At 49.0% G+C, this 23,726-nt stretch overlaps 1 protein-coding gene across 2 annotated transcripts in view; it reads right to left on the minus strand.

Annotated features, from left to right (window-relative positions):
* UBASH3B (ubiquitin associated and SH3 domain containing B) overlaps positions 1 to 23,726 on the minus strand; it is a 107,383-nt gene that overhangs the window by 40,787 nt on the left and 42,870 nt on the right. For both annotated transcript variants that reach the window (XM_032964554.2, XM_032964555.2), the window contains exons 3-5: positions 8,727 to 8,913; positions 5,280 to 5,478; positions 4,315 to 4,484 (exon numbers count right to left, since the gene is read on the minus strand). In XM_032964554.2, coding sequence (XP_032820445.2) covers positions 4,315 to 4,484; positions 5,280 to 5,478; positions 8,727 to 8,913 — 556 coding nt within the window. The remainder of the gene's footprint in view (positions 1 to 4,314; positions 4,485 to 5,279; positions 5,479 to 8,726; positions 8,914 to 23,726) is intronic.

The raw sequence follows: 23,726 nt of genomic DNA on the forward strand, positions 1-23,726 counted from the left end.
AGTCGCGTTCCTGAAGAACACCGCATTATCATAAATAATATATAACATAGGGGTAAAGCGCAGTCCGCGATAACACGTGAGTTGCGTACGCAGGCTGAATAAAGTCTGAGGCGCGTGGGTAGCATCTAGAAGCATCCAGCAGCATCCCGCCTTGTGTGACGCTACGCCGAGGCAGCCGTTCAAGCGCTTGTTCCTACTCGTGCGACCTAGAGCCGTTCGCTCGATCGCGTTATGTCCAATTCACATCCGCGTTATCAAAAATGTGTTTCCTAACACATTCATCACGTTATATATGCAACTCGCGTTGTGAAAACACATGCAGCATTACAGGAGAACAGACTGTCCATCTCCCATTTGAATTTGTTCCCCAAATTACAGCGCTACTCTTCCCCGTCTCTCTCATTGTGCACATTCGAAGTGAGAATCTCTGCATACTTTCCCAGTGAAGTTTTCGGCTTTTTACTTCTTTGGTTCTTTCGGTAAAGTCACGTAGAATGAGAACAAAATAATAAATTGATAAAATAAAGTAACACAATAAAATTCTCACTGTGAGAATTTTATTGTGTTATAATTCTCACAGTGAGAATTTTATTGTGTTATTTTATTTTATCAATTTATTATTTTATTCTCATTCTACGTGACTTTACCGAAAGAACCAAAGAAGATGAATCCTTGCAGTCACGAAAGCTTTAAATCTAAATTTTTGGCTTTTGTTTGTTTTTTATTTTAGGCGCATCTCATCGCTGTCACGGTTGGCTGCATGCACCGACCCAAACCTCTTATCTTAAAAGGAATTAAGATAACCAAGGCAATTTACAAAGAATTAACAACGGTATGTATAAATGTGACGGTGGAGGTGATGCTTGAATTCGGTAAAAGCTAAATTTATGACGGTAAACGAAGATTAATGGAATAAATGGGGTTAATGGGTGATAACAATATAATGAGACTATGAAGAGGGAACAGCAGTGGTGGCGCTTATGAGGGGGAGAGATTAAGGGGGGGTCGTGGGGTGAGCTAGGGAACAATGAGTGTGAGTTTTGAGTGAGGTGCGGAAACTAATGAGCAAAGGTGACTGCTTAATGTGGAGGGGGAAGTTTGTTCCAGTGAATAGGGGCGAGGAGAGAGAGAGCGAAAGCAAATTGGTATCAATTTTTTTTTTCACGTGAGAAATTTATCTTTCCAAAAGACCTCTCGCGTCATTATAAACGCCGCTCTCATTCCGATACACCGTTGTTAAATTGCCCAAGGTAAACCGTTGCTTTCTCTCCAGGTCGCATTCCCGCCGCAAAAAATATTTCGTCGCCCGTTTACTTCTACCAAGAATGTCCACCCGGGGTATCTACACGGTCTCTCGCGGCATCGAAAACCCCCACCGGTTTGGGTTTGGGCAAAGGGGATTTCTTGGGCGAGGGCAAAGCCAAAAAGCCAAAAGAAGCCGACGCACCCTGACAACAAAAGCATCCTCGACACGCAATGCGACGAGCGGAGAGAGTAAGAGAGGAGAGGGGCAAGGAGATGACTGTTAACCTTTCACGTGGAGCGAATGCGCACGATCTAACGTGACTCACAGTGATTCATGGCAGTAGGTACACGTTGGCAACAGTCGTCACTTGCGCGAGGTGTAACGAGAGAGGGCCTGACACTTGATTAAAAAATAAAGATATTCAGCCGGATTTTCATTTGGTTAATTGCTTCCTGTCCACGTGGCACGTTAATTAGGCATAGTAACGAGCAAATCATTTTAAATATCGATGTCATTACGCTTTGTTTACTCAGGAAAGTCTCCAGACTCTTTTTTTTTCAGGAGGGTTATGCCAAAGCTTGCGGACAAAATGAGGCGATTTTGTGAAGTGTAATCCAAATTGAATCATTTATAGGTAATCTTTACCGCATTGGGATGCGCTGGTCAACACTTGTTACATTCTGTGTTGTGTTTTTTTTACTACAATGGGACAAAATCAGACAAATACTTGGGATAAAGATTACAATCACCGACTCGTGAACCAGAATTATGGCAATTGAGGAATGATCAGAAAAATATAAATAAATAAATTTCATATCACGTGGAAATGTGTTGCCGAGAAAGTATATATGTTGTACGTATGTACGTTGAACTTCTTTCGCACGGTACCTAGGCAACGGTGCTAATCGGAGGTGCGGGAGGAAGGACAACAAACTAAACACAAAAAGCAGCTCTTAAAGAAATTATATTTTAGCCGACTAAAAGGTATGCTTATGTTGAGAGCTGGCAGAGTAGGCGTAATGAAGTACACTGAAAGTGACTTGTATGGCCACCTTTGCGGGGCAGGGAAAGATGCAAACAAGGAACTTGAAAGGGAATTGTATAGTGGGGTCTGAACTCATTGAGCACCACGGTGGGTAATGTTTTTTTTTATCGCAGGACGCTGGAGGAGGCAGTTGGTGCATCCGGTGCCATTCATACAGCAAAGCGAGAAGTGCACCGTGTGGCCGGCACCGCGTGACCGGCACCGCGTGGCCGGCAGCGCGTGGCCGGCACCGTGTGGCACCACAGACACTCATTACACACAAAGTGCTGGTTGCCACAAATGAAGCAATTTTTTTGTTGTTAAACCGCAAAAACTTGCTGATCTCGTAAAAGAGCATCAACCATCACACATCTCCGGTCATCCTCACTCCGGCGGCTTTCGGCTCACCATCGAACAAAGACGGTCACTGCATCGCGCGCGTTCAGATGCGCTTCTGTGGCCGTCTGGAACGCTCTCCCTTCCGATATTAGGAAGCCACAGGCGCAATGCACTTTTAAATCATCGAGATCGAAAACACATTTCTTTAGAACTGCTTTTTTGTGTTCAGTTTGTTGTCCCTTCCCCCGCACCTCCGATTGGCGCGGTCGGCTACGTACGGTGAGAAATAAGTTTAACGTACAGACACGCGGATGCGTTTGCGCCACAGTATCGTTATTTCAAGCGCATCAAGCCAGTGTGTACCCTTGTAAAAAAAAAAAATTCCCCAACGGTCAGCTCTAAGCAAGTAAAACATTTCTTTGTTGCCCGGCATGCTGCCTAAGTTTGATCGTGTAACGTCACGCGGTGGGCGCAGGGCTTTACTTAGTCTAAATAAAGATTCTGATGCTCGTGGGAAATTCGTTATCGATTCCGCGGAAGGTCGCGGATGAAAGCGGTGAAGAGGTTCGAGTGTAAATTTCCATGAAGGAATGAAATTGTCGCTCTCGGCGAAAAGATGCAAAAAAAACTGTCGCACAAAACAAGATTTTGTGTAAGTCGGAAGCACGTCCCTACACAAGAGAAAGTATCGCCTTTAACAGACTGTTGGGGCAAGTGCTGTTAGCGAGCACCTATGAAGGCCGGCAAAGCACACGAGGGGGGGTTTGGGTGGCCAGCACCACGCCCGACAGCCTTTGTCTCCCGAGTGCCAATGTTTACACACCGCACCGGGTACTAAATTGAGGCTGAGTCTACCTAGGGGAGGCCCAGGATCGATTCAGACAATCGTCACCGGTGTTGGACATGAGCGAGAATCGAACTCGGGAGGCCGGGTTCGTAGCATAGGGCAGCGCGCTTACCGCTGCTCCACCGCTCCCCATACACAAACACACGCGCGCATGACTGGCCTGAGACTCTTGCGCCCCCTGCTGATACATGCGCAAAGTTTCCACCGATCGTTCAACAGCAACCATCAGTCGAAACCCAGGCACCACGGGCCTGTGTGAAGTGGGGTTGCTGCGATATCGCCTCATAATTGTACTGTAGGCTGTTGGTGCCATGCTGTCATTGTGATGCTGTTGTTAAAATGCGGTAAGGTGTGATGCTACTGCTGTGACCGCCGGTGCGACCGCCGGTGCCACGCCGCTGCGTCGAGACCGTTGTTGTGACTTTGCAGGTGTGACGCTGCTGGTGTGACGCGAACGGTGCGACACCATTGCCTGCGATGCCACCGCTGTGACCGCCGGTGCCACGCCGCTGTCGTGACGCCATTGTGGCGAGACCGTTGTTGTGACTGTGCAGGTGTGACGCTGCTTGTGTGACGCGACCAGTGCGACACCATTGCCTGTGATGCTACCGTTGCGACCGTCGGTGCAAGACCGTTGGCGCGACGCCGTTGCGACGCTGCCGGTGTTACACTGCCGGTGTGATGTAATGGTCGCGATGCCGTTGCTGTGACGCTACCGTCGTGACCGTTGGCGCAACGCCGCTGTCGCGACGCCATTGCGGCGCCATTGCAGCAAGGCTGTTGTTGTGACTTTGCAGGTGCGACGCCGCCGGTGCGATGCTGGTCGTCGCGACGCCATCGCCCGCGAAGCGGCCTCACCTCATGGCCCGCGTAGCGGATGTCACGCGAGTAGAGCACGGCGCACCACTCGCACGGCAGCTCGGGGTCCACGGCGCGCACCAGCCGCTCCAGCTTGGCCAGGTGCTGCGCCTGGAACTGGTACGCCAGCGTCAGGTGCAGCTGCCTCTTGTGTGGCTCCACTTTCACATCTGCGGCTCACCAACCCATCCACGAAAGACAAAGATCCCCCCCGTGTGGCGTTAACAGACTGTTGGGGCAAGTGCTGTTCGCGAGTAGCACCTTTGAAGGCCGGTAAAGTACACGAGGGAGTCGGTGGCCAACACCACGCCCGGCCGCCTTTGTCTCCCCAGTGGCGATGGTTTTTACACACCGCACCAGGTATTCATGAGGCTGAGTCGACCTAAGGGAGGGCCAGCACCAGTTCAGATAATCGTCACCGGTGTCGGCCGTGAGCGGGAATCGAACTCGCGTCGCTGGGTTCATAGCGCAGTGCGCTAACCGCTACACTACCCACCCACCGCACGTACACGACGTGGGTGACCGCCTGTCTTTTGTCAACTCGATGCTCCTCGTGCAACGAGCAGCAGCAGCAACAAGAACAATAAAAATGTCAAAAATCTGTGAAAGTGTGGCAGATACCAGTGGTTTTGTGGCGACTTCGGTGGCAAAGAATCGACATTTATAATCATCAAGTCGATGCATCGTTCCACCCCCTAGCGACATACGAATGAGCGACGGAATAAGTGGCGAGATAAACGAGCGACAAAAGCAACAGCAGCATTGGCGGGATCGGTGATGCGCCGCAGATACCGGCGGTTTTGGCGACTTCGGCAGCAAAGAATCGATATTTATAATCATCAAGTCGATGCATTGTTACACCCCCTAGCGACGTACAAACGAGCGACGCAATGAGCAATGAGATGAATGAGATGACGACGACAATGACAACAACAACAGCGGGATCCGTGACGCTTCGCGGCTACCGGCGGTTTTAGCGACTTCCGCGGCGAATTCGGCAGCGAACTCCCGCAGGATTTCGGCGTCGCCATCCTGCACGAAGAGACCCAGGAAGTTGGGGGTCGAGAAATGCTCCAGCCGCAGGGGCGTCGGAAAGCGGGGCCGCCACGTCTCCACCACGCCTTTGAGGCCCCGGTACAGGCCCTCGGCGTTCTCGTCCTCGCACTGTCGACCGCCACCACCGTGACGCGCCAAGACGGGGGTGGGGGGGGGGGGTAGGGAAGAGAGCACGGAGAAAAATACACACGGGGACAAGAGGTCAAGTGTCAGGGGTGGCTGAGTGCGGTGCAAAGAGGTTGGGTGGGGGGGGAGGTGGTGGGAGGAGGAGTGAGGAAGTGGTCATGGCAAGAGTGGGTTCATCCGGTCAGAATCAGTTTTCTTCTTCGTTTGGCCGATGTTGATGTAAGCATGCACGCTGAACTTCTTTTGCACCGTACGTAGCAAACTGTACTAATAGGAGGTGCTGGGGAAAGACAACCGTCTACGCACAAAAAGCAGTTCTAAAGAGGTGAGTTTTCAATCTAGATTTAAAAGTGCGTAGTGGCTTCCTAATGTCGGAAGGAAGAGCATTCCAGACAGCCGCAGAACCGCATCTGAAAGCGCGCGATGCAAGTAACCGTCTTTGTTCGATGATTAGCCAAAATACGCTGCTGCGAGGATGACCGGAGTTTTACGTGATGATGGTTTATGCTCCTTAACGAAAGGAAACAAATGTAGAGCAACAACTATTAATTTTACTTGGAGGTGGTTGAGCCAGAAAATTGCATCAGGAGTGGCGGAAATACCATAATCGTCCCGGGGGATTGGCAGCCTTCACGCGGCCCGCTCTGTTAAGTGGGAAATCACAACTGATTGAGCGGCGTCATCAACCCGACGGTTGAACACCGCTCAACGATCTCCGGGTTTCCAGGCAAACGGCTCGAGGACCGGTGGGTGGGGGGGAGGGCAGGGTGTGGTGCAGAGGCACAGGGGGCATCTGAGAGGATGGTGAGAAAGAACAAGGAGCGGGATGGAATTATCAGAAGAGCCACAGGTAACAAGTTTCAATTTTTGTAGCAACGAGTAGTGAGACATTTCCGTTGACTTATTTATACGCTGGCTCCAAAATAGCCACGTTTGGTTAGGTCAGTGAGTCCGTTTACCATCCTTGGCCTTGATCTACATAAACGAAGATCCGTTTCCATTTGTTGGAAATTTGAACCTTACGGCGGTACCCTGGGGTACCATAGTACCCCGGCTCTCGCATAATGTCCATGATGCAGTCATTTTTAGTCTGTTGATGGTCGGCGATGTGGCAATCGACTCATCTCGACGAGCTGTACCCACGATGCACCACCACCACGGTGCGTACCGCGAGCGTTCAGGGTTTCGGCGCAATCGTCTTCGCTGCTTTTCGACATTGCGGAGTAGCACTGATTTCGGACTGATTGGAACCCCAGTCGTGGAGTTAAGTACACCCCTGGAAAAAATAGTGTCCCAAAAATAAAATATTTAATTGCCTCGGCCAATTTGTATTATTTGGTACCCCGTGGTACCGCCATAAGGATCATTTGTCGATTAACTTCCTATCAAGAGAAATGTTTTTTGTTCTTCAGGATAACAGTGATCACAACAATGTTGTTTTCCCAGAAAGGCCTAACGGAGTATCCATTACTCACTTTAACGGCGAGGTCCTACAATGGATGTTTGGTGCAGTTTCTTTCAACATATTAACAACAAGAATCTCACCGCGTTCATCATTAGCGCTGCCTTATTACAGAAACCCATAATAGGCTGACATTTTGGGAAATGGCCTTTCTTTAGTCTCTTGCTGCGTGACGGTGATGAATGGGGTAATTTTTTTCTCTCTCTCCCCATGTGTGCTTATGTGCCCACTGCCAAAACAGTCCGTATTTTTTTTCAATTCAGTCTTTTTTTTGTGTGAGAGGTAAATGTGAGTGCCTGGAGAAGGCCCAAACTATTCAAGAGAAGCAGGCCGCCCCCCAGCCCACCCCACCCCCCGGAGAGGTTCCTGGCGGACCAGAGCTAAATTCCATTTGCCCCCCCCCCCCTTTGTATTATAGACAACAAAAATACTCTGTATGTGAATCCTGGGCCACATTTCCCCATTTTCTCACCACTCCTCTGGGTGGCGCCAAATAGAAACACTCACTGTACAGACTGATCCCATACATATTTACTGCAAAGACACGGACAAAGATTCCACCCCCACCACCTGTATAGCCTGTAACAGACTGTTGGGGCAAGTGCTGTCAGCGAGCTCCTGTGAAGGCCGGCACGTAGCAAGAGGGGGTACGCTACCTCCCAAAGACGCACAGTGCAGAAGGGTGTCTCGCACCCACCGCTTGATTTCTCACGGAATATTTTCTGCGTCGCCAGTAAGACACGGGCCCCGGGCACGTGACTAGCAGCTGCAGCCATAGCGAGAAGATATTGTGGATGTGGTGTGCCGGGTGCGGAAATATTTTCTGGCTCACTGGCCCAGACAGACCCGGCTGAAATTAAACCCTGCTCTCCTGAGTGTGCACCAGCATGCAGGCCTCTATCACCATTTAATCTTCAATTCTCTGTCCGTTAGTCATTCTACAAAGCACAGCACCACCACCTCTCAGCACCACCAATACCTCTCACCACCACTGCGTCTTACCATCTCCTTTCACCACCACTGCCTTCTCAGTATCACCACCATCTCTGAGCACCACCACCGCCTCTAACCATGATGATTATAACACAGAACTGAGTATAGATGCTTTCACAGGCGTCAGGTAACAGTGATGAACTATGAAATGACGCGTGACCTTTGTAAAAAAAAAAAACACGACAAGGTGGTTTCATGAACAGGAAAGCACTTGAGTCACAGTCGGGGAGCGATTCACCTGATAATCCCCCGCCTCACATTCTTCGCGCTCAGATGGATGCGCTTTAGCCAAACCCACGATTGCTTCTGTTGCCCTATGACCCGACAAGGCTCCAGGTTTGTATGGGTTTTTTTTATTTTGCGAAGATGAGACGCAGGCAGCCAAGGCGAATCACTCCCAACGCAACGACCGATTGGGCGAGATGTTGACTACCTCGCCTGGTATACAGGTGGCCGTGGGCTCGATCCCGACCCTGATGCTGTATATTTGGAGTGTGCATGTTCTCCCTCCCCGTGTTTGTGAGAATTTTTGCCCGGGTCCTCCGGTTTTCACCTCCATTTCAGCATCAACATGCGTTTAGAGTATTGGGCTGGAAGAAATTTCCACACGATGAGCCACTTTGTTGAGCTATCATTTGCGATAGCCAGGTCGCTCCTGAAAACGAGCTACTTAACTCAGCGGGGCCTTACCTGGTAAAATAAAAACGACTTGTTTGGGTTTTTTTAAAATATAATTTTGACGGTGGCGGCCGGTTTTTCGGGGGCCCGTGCTCACCGTGAAGAACTGGCAGAGCGTGACGTGCGGGAAGACGTTGTGCGCCTTGTTCTTCCCGCACTGGGCGCGAGACGCGTCCCAGAAGTCGGAGAGGCGCTGCGCCAACCGCCCCGTGGGGCACAGGTAGAGCACGTACTCTCGTGGGAGCGGGTCGTCCAGGAAGGGGTCCGACAGGTGCGAAAAGAGCCTGTGCAGTGGACGCGCACACACAAAGACACAAGATCACCCGCACAGCCTTCGACAGACCCTTTGGGGCAAGCGCTGTCAAGCGAGTAGCGCTGCTGGACGGTGCGTGGAAGAAGGGGTGGGTGGGTGGCCAGCGCCACGCCCGGCCACCTTTGTCTCCCCAGTGGCGATGATTACACGCTGCGTCAGGTACTCATTTGAGGCCGAGTTGTCGCCGGGTTTGTAACGCAGCGCACTTACCGCTAGACTTCCCACAGCCAGTCACATCAGGAGTGGAACACCCCAGGTTCGATCTCACTACTGACTTTCCGAAATAAACTTCCGACTTCTGCTTAACAGACTTGAACGAACTTGAGGGCGCCACGGTGGCGAGATGTTAACTACCTCGCCTGGTATACAGGAAGTCGTGGGTTCGATTCTGACCGTGAAGCGAGTATATTTTGGAGTTTGCATGTTCTCCCCATGGATTTTTCACCGAGTCCTCCAGATTTTCCCTCCACATTTGTGATGGCCAGGTCGCTTAGTTTAGTAAGCTGTCAGGTCTATTGATGATCCAGCACTCGCCGATTTTCTGCAGTCGCTCGCACGCCGGCAGTCAGTTACTTCCTTAGCACTCTTATTTTGTTACTAGCAGGGTTTAATGTTCCTGTGAACTTCACCCATTTGTAATATCCACCCACGTTAATGGTTTAATCTCATCCGTACAGATTTCAACCGCCATAACCAACACTGCAGGTCACCACACTTCTTTTGCTGCTTTTCGCCCTTTTGTACTCCTCCATTTTGGAAATCACTCCCATTGTCATCGATCCCGAAGCCTTACAACTTTCCTCAATTCAAGGAACACAGACACTCTTTACCCCTTCGGGACATTAACGGGGCCGTCTGTTGGCAGCCGATTGTGCGTTTTTTTGTGGAGCTTTTTGGGCGTGTAACTCGACAAACTGCGGTTAAGAAAAAAAAGAACAAAAAAGTCAGTCACTGGCTAAGGAGCACAGGTGAGCACATTCAGCAGAACTTCACCGAAACCCAAAGGCTCGGCAGCTCAACCCTTTCCCATTTCGATGACGTACGTGTGTAATGACAGGGTGGCACCTGTCGGCCGGGAGTGGTAATTAGGGTCATGGCTGCATTACATAATGCCTTAATGTAAAGGGGGCGTATCTGGGGTAAAGGTAAAAGGCGGAGTCAGTCGAGAAGCTCCGGGAACCAGCTCGAAGGTTCTGGAAAGTGGGCGTGGCCAGAGGTGGAGCTTGGCTGCGCCAGGGCGGATATAAAGGGGGACCGGACCAGAGGTTCGGGGCTGTTACGGGTCCTAGGTCCTGGCTGCGTCGCTGCTCTTTGCCATCTATTTGTCTCCGACCACGTGGCTGATTTTCCGGAAGACTCTCTCTGTCGCTGTGCTGGTCGAACAGCTCGCGTAGCGGAGCCGAAGATGGGGCTACGTGTTAGGATCACCTATGTGTAGCTGCGTTACACAATGTCTCGCCCAGTGTGCTCTTAATAAACAAGAAGCCGTCTACTCGGCGATTCTCGGAAGTCGCTCACTACACGTGTATATCATCAGCATTTCTTCCAATTCCATTCCCATTATGTACTCGTACGTACATCATCGGAACGTCAGCGGAATGAAGTAAATGCCACGCGGGAGGGTGTGTGGCAGTTTGGCGCCTGCTATTCTAGAGTGCGGTCGTGTCTCTCCATTTCTCTGCGGTGAGTACAATGTCTTTAGAAACAGCGGCGCTACGCCTCTCTAAATAAAATGTACGAAAACCGCTCGGGCATTCTGAGATTCAGTGGTGAACGGGACCACCCACTCTGCAACTTGCAGATGTCTCGGAATGGGAAAGGGTTAATCCGCTGCCCTTGGCAGAGGTGATAATAATACTGCACTCATAACAGCCAGAACTGTAACCCATCACTGCCTTGCAGCAATTAGATATGGAACAATGTTCCCCTGTGCAAGTCCAGGCTCGAGACTGCCATCTTCTCCTCTGCCTATTGCAGGGTTTACAAAATGCTAATTGAGGAAGCAAAACTGAATTATCATCATCTCCATCTTTTATTCAGTATGCGCCTGGCACTTTCATCAACATCACACAATCGGTCTACCCAGTGCGGATAGACACACAGGGAATAGTTGCGTTTCATGTTTCCGTTGTTTGTTCAGCCAGGTTATGGCCTATAAAAGTTGTCGAGTTATTATTATGGAGAGATGGGGGGTGGTAGGAGAGGGGGTCATAGAGATACAGGGAGATGGGTGGAAGAGGGGAGGTTGGGGGGGGGGTATAGAGATGCAATAAAACAAACACAGACCCTTTGATAGAGAACAATACTTTAAGTAACATCACCCTGTACAAAAACACACACGACTTGGCTTGTGTATGAGTAACAATACATTGATGATCAACCGTAGTGATTTTCTATGCATAGTAATTGTTACCGATGGCCAAATGATGTGATTTAAGTGGCAATTGGCGCCGTAACATTCCTAATGGGCTGTTGGGTTTTTTTTGTTTCCCTCTTGAAAACTGCGTATACGGCGCGGTTTTTTTCGTTTATTAATTCAAATATTTGACCTTGGATAATCCCTTGACATGGAACGTATCATTCGCGAGATATGTTCACCGTGTCTAGTGACATGTACACGGGAAGCACACGACACACTACATTTTTGTTTTTAAATTCCAAACAAATTATACCAGTGTGCAACATAAAGGGACGCCTCACAAATATTCAACTGAAGAACTTTCAGAGATACGAACAAACCTGTCCGTATGTCATGTAGATGCCACGTGAAGAACCAGTGGCATCTACATCTATAAGAGATTATACAACTTTTAAAGCCATTCCCCGTGTTTACTGTACATGCCGTACAACGTGTTTGGAATCGACAGGAGTAAAGTGGGACTTAGGAACAAATCGTCTTACGAACAGACCGCTGCAACCTAACTCGGTCGTAAGTAGAGGAGTCCCAGTACTGTAGTAGTAAATAATGTAGTATATCATGTTGTGTAGTAGTGTATAATGTAGTATAGTAGTGTATAATGTATAGTAGTAGTGTACATGCCATACAACATGTTTGGAATCGACAGGAGTAAAGTTTAATTTTACGAACAAATCGATTTACGCACAGACCTCTGGGACCTAACTCGTTCTTAAGTAGAGGAGTCCCTGTATACCATTTATAGATCGTGAAATACAATTTATACGAGGTCAAAAACAGTAAAAGATAAAATGCCGGCTTCTTTCTTCGTGCGAAATATTCTCCGTTCGTTTAAAACTGGCGAGCCAGAGTCCGTGACGTGCGAGATCCACAAACAGAAGGCGTGGGAGGCTCAATTGCCACGGTTGGACTCGTACACGTTATAAAATATAAACGGACTTGACTCGATAATTGATTGAGCGAGTGACTGGCGTGAAGTTCAGCGATCGGTCTGGAAGGGAGAGAAAGTATAAATTTAGAATAAGTTTAGTCGAGTCTAGGGCTTGCTGCGATGAAGTTCTGATTTATTTTTGTTTGGGATGTAAAAGAGTCAGACCCCCCCCCCCCAAGCTCTCAATTGCTTTCAGTCTCGAGCTAAACACTTCCAAATATAAGATCTTGACAATCGGTGAACCGGGTAAGTCACCTCCCGTGGCATTTAACACAAAAAATACGAGGTGGATGTAGCCCAATGTAGGTGACGAGTTACAACCATGCTCACCCCGCACCTCCGATTAGCACGGTTGGCTATGTACGGCACGAAAGAAGTTCGTGCATGCAACGCTGGCACGGACGTGGAGCGGATTCACGGGGACAGTGCATCCACAGGAAAACGGATTAACGGGTTAGTGAACGAGAATTGGCGAGAGATGAATGACGTTCACCAGACTGAGTCACTTCACGTGTTAATGACACCCCCCTCCCCCCCCCCATGCTTTATTTAAGCTCTGAAAATTCTGAGCCCGCATTGTTTTGCTGATGACGACGGCCCGGCATTAATCTATCCCCGGTCCCCTGCTGATCTCATACCGGCAGCATTGCAGACGCTGATGTCATTTGCCAGCGCTTCCGTTTGTTTCATGTCTGCAAATTGCAACCCCCCCCCCCCCCTATATTCTATGTATAATAAATAAGTTTCCCTCCGTTCCAGAATTCTGATGTAAAAATAAAAAAAAAACTTTTCAGTCTATCGGCCTCCCCAAACTGATTTCAGCCGCCAGTCAATTTAATTTAAGCAAGCAGACAGCGGTCAAGCTTTGCTAAATAAATACTGATGGGTTTACCAGATGTTATTGCTCAGAACATCTGATATAAATCAGTTTTCTTTTTTTATATACAAATAAAGTGTTGCGGATTTCTTCTGTGAAATACATTTAATACCTTCCCATCCTGTATCCCCATACTCTTTTAGGTTTTCCAGTCATATATTAAATTTCATTTGGAAAGAGCGTTCTTCCCAAATAACATCTGGTAAACCATGCGCACTGTTCAAGCACGCCCGACTCTGCTGACACGCCTCAGATGGTCAAAACGAGTCCAGCATCTGCGTGCTTAAAGTGGCTAACAACAACTCTGGAAGGCCAATGAACGCGCTGAATTGATATTATTTTATATTGCTGTGGAGATTAAAAAAAACGGAATGCAATTTATTATATCATACAAAATAATCCACAAGAGAAAAAAAATGTTTAATTCACTAAGATTTTTTTTACCTGCAAAAATCTCGTCTTACAACATTTACCTTTTTTCCCTGCAGACCATTTCGATGATTTCCGAGGTACGTTTCAGACACTCGTGGGAATACGTGGGAAGAAGTCATGGCTTCTTTTCCCACCTGGGCGTTGTATATAGACCAGCCAATTAGGACTAAGTTCGCAGCGCACAGAGGCGCCTCTGGTTAAGGAAGCGCTATTGACGAATGTGTGGAATTTTTTTTGTTATTTGCAAGAGCGACCTGGGATGTTGGATGACACAGGTGTGTGAAATTTCCAAATCCAGAGGGCAGTTGGCAGGACAGAGGCTGTGTCTAATCCATCTGTGAGGACCCACGTAAAACTCTGTGCGAGCTTTCCGTGGGTCCTCTGCTCTCCTCACAAACGTTCAACACTCACTAACCCATTCCCATTTCTCGATCAAGGGAGGAATTATCGTAAAACACCTCGGTGGTGTTGGAGGGGACTGGCGATTTCCATCCATGCTGGAATGGTGGCAATGGCGCGCTCAGTTTAGTGTACGCCTCACAAACCATCGTGTCTCATTCCGATTAGAGCACGGTTGGCTACGTACGGTGCGAAAGAAGTTCAGCAAGCATACGTGCAAATTTTCCAAACCTATGGATGACGACCGTCAAATCAATGACATCCATTTCGTGCCCATGCAACCCAAACAATGTACCGCATTGTGAACCACATTAGTTTGGGGTCCCTCAACAGAGGAAGAGCAAAACAACACAAACTCTGTCAAAAGCCCTCTCATCGTGGCCAGTAGACCTCAACATTGACATTTAGCTCCCGAAAATATCATACGTTGAACTTCTTTCACATCGTAGGCAGCCAACTGTGCTAATCAGAGGTGCTGCCATCATGTGGCAATCAGAGAATAGCATATTTACTGCTATAATGAGCCAAGAATGTCTGTGTCCCGTGCGTGACGTCACTCCACGTCGGCCAGCCCCCCTCATTAATAAAATCATGAACAGGTGACATCCTGACTGAAAGCTTTCGTGACTGCAGGAATTTAAGCGGTCGCTTGTGTTGCGATCGAAATGTCGACGTTTTATGTTATTTTCTTTGTACCTATCTACGTGACTTTACCGAAAGACCCAAAGAATAGGTGACGTCCTCCACATGGATCCCCCCCCCCTCATTAATAATCATGAGCGGTGACGTCACTCCACATGTAGCACATCCCTTCATTAATAATCTTGAAAAGGTGACGTCACTCCACATGGGGGGGGCGAGGCGCCTCCTCCCCCCTCCTCAGCGTCAATTTACAACCCTCACTACAAAGGCAGAACCCTCGCGTCATGCAATCTCCGTAACGCTGTTGAGACATCGAAGTAAAAAGGACGTCATGATGAACAAGGGATTATAACCTTCAAATGAAAAAAGTCTGTCAACGCGACCTTACAAATTGCACACAAATTGATGCAATTGTAGTGACATCAGGGATGTCACTGTATGGTGCCGGCCCGAAAGGGCCGTGGCGTGCGATGCACCGTCATCGCGTACACCCCGTAGGTGGGTGTAGTACCAGCCCTAGCAGGGCTTGGGGAGCGCTGGGATATTGCAGGCACCACGCGTGGCGTGCAGTGCGGGCTCCCATGAGGGGCAGCGGAATAGTGTCAGCCCAAGGGCAGGGTTGCCCCGGGCCATGGCACTCTGGTTGACCCTGCAGACACGTGATCTAGAATGTGCAGACACGTGATCTAGAGTGTCCACACAGAGGCCGCCAGGTGGGGAGACTAGGGGGTGATCACGTGTCCAGGGAGAGCTCTCGAGAGGGATCGAGGGGGAGCTAGAAGGCTCCAGAAGGTGGGCGGGGCCAGAGGCGGAGCGGCCCCGACCCGTGGGGGGGATATAAGGAGGGTCCCTGAGAGGGATCGGGGTCACTGCATTCTACAAGCTGAAGCTCCACGTCCACCAGCTGAAGCTCTACATCTCAAGCTGGAAGCTCTAAGTCCTAGGGGGCAAACACGTGGTCGCGGAACCAAGTGAGGGCCCCGACCCTTCGTAGCAGTAACTCCTCTGTATGGAGTAGTTAGCTGGGTGGTCACCACCCTAGGCTGTATCTGATGAAGGGGCAGTTACCCATTGTGTTACGTGTTACATAAATATGTGTTGCCTCTAAAAGGAACAACGTCTGCGACTCAGTTGGACTCACTACACAATAAATATTATGTCGTGGTCTGCTTTTCACTTGCAAGTTTCAGATTTACTGAAATACACCTGTCCTTGGACGGGCAAAAGGCTAGTGGAAAATGTTAGTGTATGGACCGCATAGTAAACCCACTGTAGTCTACGCTCCTTCAACGGCGGAAGAATAGCAAAACTACGCAAACACTCTCTCCTGAAGCCCTCTCATCGTGGCTATCATACCTGGAAATTGGTATGTAGCTCGCGAATATAAAAATGGCAACCGACATGTACAGTTAGAATTATTTCGCTTTTTTTTACTTTGAGGCTGCGTAATTTGTGGGAATGCCAAGCATAAATCTGCCCTTGCCTCGTTGTTTTGGCAGGGCGAACGATGCAATCGAGGCGAGCGAGACAGATTAAACGGGCAGGCAATCTGGTTTTATTCTGACCTAGCCCACTCAAAGTGAAATTCGTGTCACCCACCCCAGATTCATGCGAGCCAAGCTGCCAGTGCCGTGACCTCCTCAGTATTGTGCGTGCACCTCTACTCTTAACCAGCACAATACCTTTCTTCTTCTTCATCACCACCAGCCATTGCTCTATCCACCACTGGACGAAGGACTTGCTAAGCGGTCAGAAGACTGGAGAAATCTGATGAGTTCCTTTTTTCCACAAGATGTCCATGCCCTCATAGGCTCGCAATGCAAAAAAAATCCAGCTGGCGCCCTACACACGAGCCGATCTCATCACTCCATCTCCGCAGAGGACGCACCGCACATCATAAGGTCGCACTCATGACACACAGAGTGCTTACCACAAATGAACCACAAATGAACCACAATATCTTGCTGATGTCTTCCAGGAACATAGACCTTCACGAGAACTCCGGTCATCCTCACAGCAGCAGCTTTTGGCTAACCAAAGATGGTGACCTTATCGCGCGCTGTCAGATGCGCTTCTGCGGCCGTCTGGAACCCTTTTCCTTCCAATATTAGGAAGCCACTGGAGCTATGCACTTTTAAATCATCTAGATTGAAAACTTATTTATTTAAACTGCTTTTTGCATTTAGCTTCCCCCGTACCTCCGATTAGCACGGTTGGCTACGTACGGTGCGAAAGAAGTTAAAAATACACGCGGAAATATACTCGGGCAACCACCACCTTTAGATGGCACTCCGTTATTTAGTCTCCACTGTGGCCATTGGGCCATGTGCAAGCCGACACCCACTCGGCTGTCGAGTCAATACGACGTCGGTAACGTGCAGCGTGTACTCCAAATCCACGTGTTGCTCTCTATGGCCTCTTAGTGGCATACCAAGCGTTATTTAGACTTTTAGCTTGCTATGCATAATCCACGTGATAAGCCACTTCTCGTTGAGCCGTCATTTGTGGTCAGGTCGCTTTCTGACAAAATAAGCTAATAGCTAGTGGGCTTTACCTGGTGAAATATTCTTATTTTTTTGTGATTTGTTAACTTTTCTTATACCTCCCACTCCTATCGAGTTTTTGCCTTGTTTGAGAATTCAGCGAGGCTTCCCTGCAAAAGTTATGTAAATGTAACTTTCTTACACGCCCCTTACTGGACATCTGCGAAAATTATCTTTGGAGCTCATCAGATTCCTCTCCAGTATAAATAAAGGTTCCGATTCACCTCTCCCGTGCATCTTGGTACAATCGTCGGCATTTTTTTTTCGAGCGAGTGCTTTTCATCATCCACGTACGTACTAATGGACACTCTCTCTCACCGCGCGTTTAACCGTCGCCCCCCCTCCCCCCCCCAAACATCATTAGATGTGCATTTGTAAATCATTCAATTTCCAGTTCCTTCCGAGGAACGTGCTGCGTGGGAATCGTTCAGAGAAATACATTTGCTGGAGGAAGCCAACGGATCCCATTTCCCCTTTCACGTGAGCAGGCCATTGTGCTCCAGTAAGAGTAGCCGAAATTAATCATGTGGACCAAGTGATAATTATACGTGGGAATTAGACTTCAAAAGGGCAACAACAAAAACCCCAGTGTGTGGTTTTCTTAATAAGATTAGATGGCGATACCAAGCTACCTTTATTTTGCATGGCAGGAAGCGATAAAATAATAATGAAAGGGTAAGGAGGTATAAGGATCAACGGTGAATTTTCTCGGAATTTAGCCCCGTACATTTATAATTCAACACTGGGGTTTACGACCAAAGACAAAGAACCCCCATATAGCCTTAACAAAGTGTTGGGGCAAGTGCTGTTAGCAAGCCCCTATGAAGGCCGGCACGGCACACGAGGGGGTGGGTGGCCAGCACCACGCCCGGCCGCCTTTGTTGCCCGAGTGGCGATGCTTTACATACCGCACCAGGTACTCATTTGAAGCTGAGTCGACCGAGGCGAGGAGGCCCGGGGCCCCACGTTTCCCATCAATACAAGGGCCCAAAAGAGCCGCACGGGGCGAAGTTTCAGACACTAATGCTGCAAAATGTTGTTCCACTGATAACAAAACTTTTTTTCTGTTTGAAAAATAAACACTTCACGAGACCTCGAATTAGAAATTACTTAAAAGAGCCAAATTAAAACTTGGTTAAGCCTTTCACTGAGATATGTTCACTTGCAACTGTATAAGTCAGGCACTTTCATGCACACCTGCGAATCAAACACTTTTTGAGGCAAGGGATCAGTTTTCAGTTTACTTAGTTTCACCGGGTAGGAGGACAAAAGACCAGGATGAGTCTAAGACCGTACACAAATAATCTGTGAACGCTCTTTAATTGGCTGACAACACCTGAATATATAGAGGACGGCAGAGCTTGGGGATTAGCCTCTCGCTCTTCAAGAGTGCGCGAACACCGTCACAACAAGTGGAAGTAATTATTTTATAATAATTTTATTATTATTCGGTCACACTGTAATATGCCAGTGGTGCACAAGCAGAAATAAGACAAAAAAGCTTACCCGATCGTCAATAGCGTGGACTTAAAAGTAAGAAGGAGTATATCATAGGTCGGTATTAGTAGGTGTCTCCGCTCTACGAAAAATCCCCATAATGACTTAAAGATGGTTCTGGTCCTTGGTCAGGATATCCATTTTTTTTCAAGTACAATGTATAAATATGTATCCATCCCGTTGATTGTCCAAACGCTTATTAATTTTGAACAAACGTGCAGTTTGACAAATGGGCGAATCATTCAATCACCCAGCAAACGAATCATTCACAATCTTCCAGCAAGTGCCCCCTTACAGGTATAGAATAATGAACGAATGCACGAATCCTTACTGTCCATCACTTTTGCATACAATTAGTTCCCCATTCTAATACACGTTTAGATGCCACCAGTATGTAGGTCACGTATCGTAAATCGCGCTAATGGGAGCCCTGCCAACTTCCTACGATGATGGAACACACCCCGTGCGCAGGTTCCTCCGAGGTTTCCACTCTCAAAGCAAGGTAATTGACGGTAATCGATGCGGAAGGAGTGGCCATGCACTACTCAGAGTGACGCTACAACCGACAGCTCGCCCGCCAGTTGCCGCATTGTCACCCAAAGCCGTGGGTGCACGCGGGGGGTGCGGGGGGGGGTCGGGTAGGGGGGGGGTTGGCACACAAAGAAGCACCATACGTAACCGCGAAATACCCCGCGCGTATTTGGGGAACCACTCTTTTGAACTTTCGACGTAAAAAGAAGCACGAGACGGGGTGCGATTTCGGAAAAATCCCACTCTCTCAAGTACCGTTTTTTATTCCCTCGTGAGCAGAAAGCAGTGCACGCGGTCACGGGAGACGGTCGCGGAGCAGCCAGCTTGGGGGGGGGGGAGGGGGGCATTGGCAATGGGTGAAACGGAACGCCGCTACCGCCACCACCACCGCCACCACCGCCACCACCGCCGCTAAATCTCAATGTCGAGGTCTGCTGGCCACGAAGAGAGGACTTTTGACAGAGAGTTTGTGTTATTTTGCTCTTCCTCTGTTGATGGAGCCCAGACTAATGTGGTTCACGATGTGGTACATTGTTTGGGTTGCATGGCCACAAAATGGATGTCATGAAATTGAAGGTCGTCATCAATAGGTCTGGACAATATGCACGGCTCAGAAGCGGCCATTGACGAGGAGTACGCGTTTGACCGACTAGTTTACCCTCTAAACTAAAACTCGGCTATTTTTTTTATTTTACCAGGTAAGGCCCCTCTGAGCAATATAGCTCTTTTTCAGAAGCGACCTGGCCGCCACAAATTTTGTGGCTCATCACGTGAAAATTTACAGCAGCCAAATACTTAAAAAACGCACGTTTATAAATGTGGGAGGGAAAAACCGGAGGACCCAGAGAAAAATCTACGCGACCAGGGGAGAGAGAGAGACATGCAAACTACAAATATACAGCAGGCGTCAGGGTCGGGATGGAACACACGACCTCCTGTACACCAGGCGAGAGCGTTAACATCTCATCGTTACCGTGGCGCCACTTCGGTGGTCAGGGAGCGGCGGCGGCAGCGTGCCAGCGGTGAGCGCGGCGCGGAAACCAACTTTGGAGACTCGTAATGGGGCAGCAAAAAAAAGACCGACGATATTCGCAGCTTGCGAATGAGTTTTTCCCCAAGAACTTCCATGACGCGAATTACTTCCACCTCCGATTAGCACGGTTGGCTACATACGGTGCAAAAAAAATAAGTTCAACATACCTTCATAAACACTTGCATAGGCATGGCTTTTCCTACCCTGTTTATGTTTAATTACGTAAAGACCCACGTATCCTTCATTTAAAACCAGGTGGAGGCGGTAGTAAAATGGTGGCCAGACTTCAACTGCCGCTTGCAGCCAATTTCGGTTGCAAATATCTAAACCGGTCCTGGGCCTCCCTTAGGTCAACTCAGCCATAAACGAGTACTTGGCACTCCATCTAAACATCAGCACTGGGGAGACCAAAGCAGCCAGCAGTGGGGCGGACCGAAACTCCACCTAGTGCACCGAACCGGTAGGCCTCCATGGACGCTCGCGAAGAGCACTTCTCCCAACAGTCTCTTACGGCTAGCTGGGTGATATTCGCCTGCAATTATATTCCTTGTTGAACGCACACTCTTGAGTACACCTTCACCTTGAGAACACGACAGGGCACTCATTGCTCTCTTGGCCTCCTTTGTTAGGCCTCTATGGCGAGACAGCCTGATGATGATGATACACCGTGTTGAAGCTGTTGTGGGTGTGAACGTGCGATCCAGGACGATCCTTGCACCACAGACAAAACCCAGGCGTGGTGGGGCTCGCTTGCGATTCAGCCCTTCGGAAGCATTTCCTCCCCCCCATTGGTTTATTCAATGAATCGACGATTCGGTTCAAGAATCTGTTCCAGTTTTCTAAACATTCCGGGAATATTTGCAACTCCTCAAGTGGCTGCCAGGGTGACGTCAACCCGTTACCCACAGCATATAGCGATTTTAAAAAGTTGCAAGTGCTTTGGTGGAACTTATTGTGAGTTTAAGAGTTGATGTTAATTCTCCTCTAAACCCAGGAGCAGAGTTTGGGACTTCTGCCCGTGGAGTTTCTGTGCCCCCTCCCCACGTCGCGGTTTGCGCTCTGTACTGGCTCATGTTGAAAGCAAGAAAATAATTGTTGTTAACCCGTTCCCGTTCAGATGACGCACGTGTACTGACGGCATGCGTGTACGTCACTGTTTTTTCTTCCAATTCCGTTATCGGTACCAAGGCTCCCACAAAGCCATGCGGGAGGGCGTGTGGCACAGTTTGGCGCCAGCTATCGTAGAGTGCGGTCGTGTCGCTAAGTTCTCCGCAGCGAGTACAATGACTTTAAAAATAACGGCGCTATGCCTCTCCAAATAAAACTAACACGGAACCGCTTTGTGCGTTCCATATTTGGCGGTGAACAGGACAGCCCACCCTTCAACGTCCAGTCGTCTTGGAACGGCACAGGGTTAACTGACGAACCGACGCATCACGATGCACAAGGTTCGCGAAATCTCAAACCCGCCGGGCTGTAAGAGGTGACCAGGAAAACGCGAAGACGGCAAAACGGAGTCCGCGAGTCCACGTCGCGAGGAGACCTCTCCGTCACCCCCAGGGTTACGTAGGGTTTCTCCGGGCAGATTGCAGTCTTCCTCCCCCATGTAGAACTCTCCACACCCCCTCCCCCAAACGTGCGACCACTCCTGAAAAACGAGACTTGAGACTTCTCTCTGCGTAAGTTGTGGAGCAGGGGCCCAACCCCCCTCACCCCCCCCCCATGCAGGACATCTGTGAGAAAGAGCTTCGTAACTCATCGGATTCCCGCCAGTCCAAATAAAAATTCTCATTCTAAATATCCTGATATTGTCATTAAATATAATCCCCAATAGCGGCGTTCGCGCTCCCACAAACGTCGGAAAGTTCCAAGGTCGTTCGGTTTAAAATTACGCTCCAACATCTGGGACTGCGCCTTCTGCGACTGGGACAAAAAAAACCCAGCATTTTAAGGGGCAGGGGAAAGGGTTGGTTGGGGGTGTAAGGGAAAAACGCAATTTGTTAAAATATTATTTCAGAAACAAATGTTTTTTTGTCAAGTAGATTGATTTATATTTTATCAAAGCCAAAGTGGCACCGTTTCTCCAACATAAACATTGGGCAGCGCGGGCCCCAAAGAGCTCCGTCACAGGGAGCGTTAAGCGAAGAAAAAAATAATAAAAATACTCACACCGCACCCCGAACACAGCTCGTTTAAATAGGCGCTGTCCGGTTCAATATAAACAGCATCGCCGGGAGAGGCTCCCGCTCGAGCCATGGGGCATTGCGAGCGCATGCGCGTGCCGCATTAATTTGCCGGCACCTCTCGCAACATCGGCGGCAAATCACCACCTACCCCCCCGCCCCCAACCGCAGGTCACGCGAGCCCAGGCAACCTGTCAGTGATGTCACACCGTCCCGCAGGGCGCAGCGCTAGAAATGCAAGCGGGATGCTGGCCGTGCCACGATTCGATTTCTTTGCACCCTCACCCCGCCCCACATACACCCTGCGACCCCCCCCCCCCATCTCCCATTCTGCCTCGCATCCCCCCCCCCACCCCCCACTGTCGAGCGGAAGCCCTCAAACACTGACTGGCAGAGAACGGACCTCTGTCGGAGCACTCATTAAAGTTTTATCCACAGAAGCGCGTGATGCGTGTGCAGGAGCGAGCAACGTGCTGTGTGCACAACCATGTGTGGAGGCTTGCGTGCGCGCGTGTGTGTGTGTGCGTGCGTACACGGCCTTCAGGAGGTACTAGCTAACAGCACTTGCCCCAAGTCTGTTATGGCTATACTGGGGATCTTTGTCTTTGTGCACGCGCCCACACACACAAAGGAAGACAAAGAACCCCCCCCATTCTCATAGAGCTATATGGGCCATTGGGGAAAGTGCTGACACGAAGCACATATTAAAGCCATCACAGCACAATCATAACGCGATGTGGATTTACGTCGCGAATAGGTGTGGCTGCATCTCTCTCAAGATGCTCCGCAGAAACAGGGGCCAATTTGTATTTAAATGCGTAGATTAAGGAAGTCAGTAAAAAGAGGTGAAAACTAAACCATTTTTTTTTACTACCAGGTAAGGCCCACTGAGACAAGGCCATGCAGAAGGATGTCTATGGTGTAGGCCGAATCAGTTTCAAAGATAATGCATACATTATGAGCGCATATTTTTGTTTGCACGTTTAATCACAAGCACGTGTGTTTAACGCAGACTTGATGCCTTGCAATATGTATCTATTTGGCGTTTGAGCATCTTGACACCAAATTTATTCTTCTTCTTTCGTATGGCATTTTTGGGGATTGCAACAGACCTATTTTATTGCCAGAAAGATAAAACATGTTCTTATTTTCCATACGGACTTGGAGTTAGATGAGTTACAAGAGAGGTGGGGAGCGAGAGGTAGGCAGCCGTGCGAGTCCCTGGAGGATTTTGAAGATGCTGAGAGCAATCTCGAAATTGATCTGGGATTGGATTGGGAACCAGTGGAGCGATCCGAGT

The sequence above is a fragment of the Petromyzon marinus genome, chromosome 32 (genome assembly GCF_048934315.1).
Source record: "Petromyzon marinus isolate PM22_M1 ecotype Great Lakes invasive population chromosome 32, UKy_Petmar_22M1.pri1.0, whole genome shotgun sequence".
NCBI lineage: Eukaryota > Metazoa > Chordata > Hyperoartia > Petromyzontiformes > Petromyzontidae > Petromyzon > Petromyzon marinus.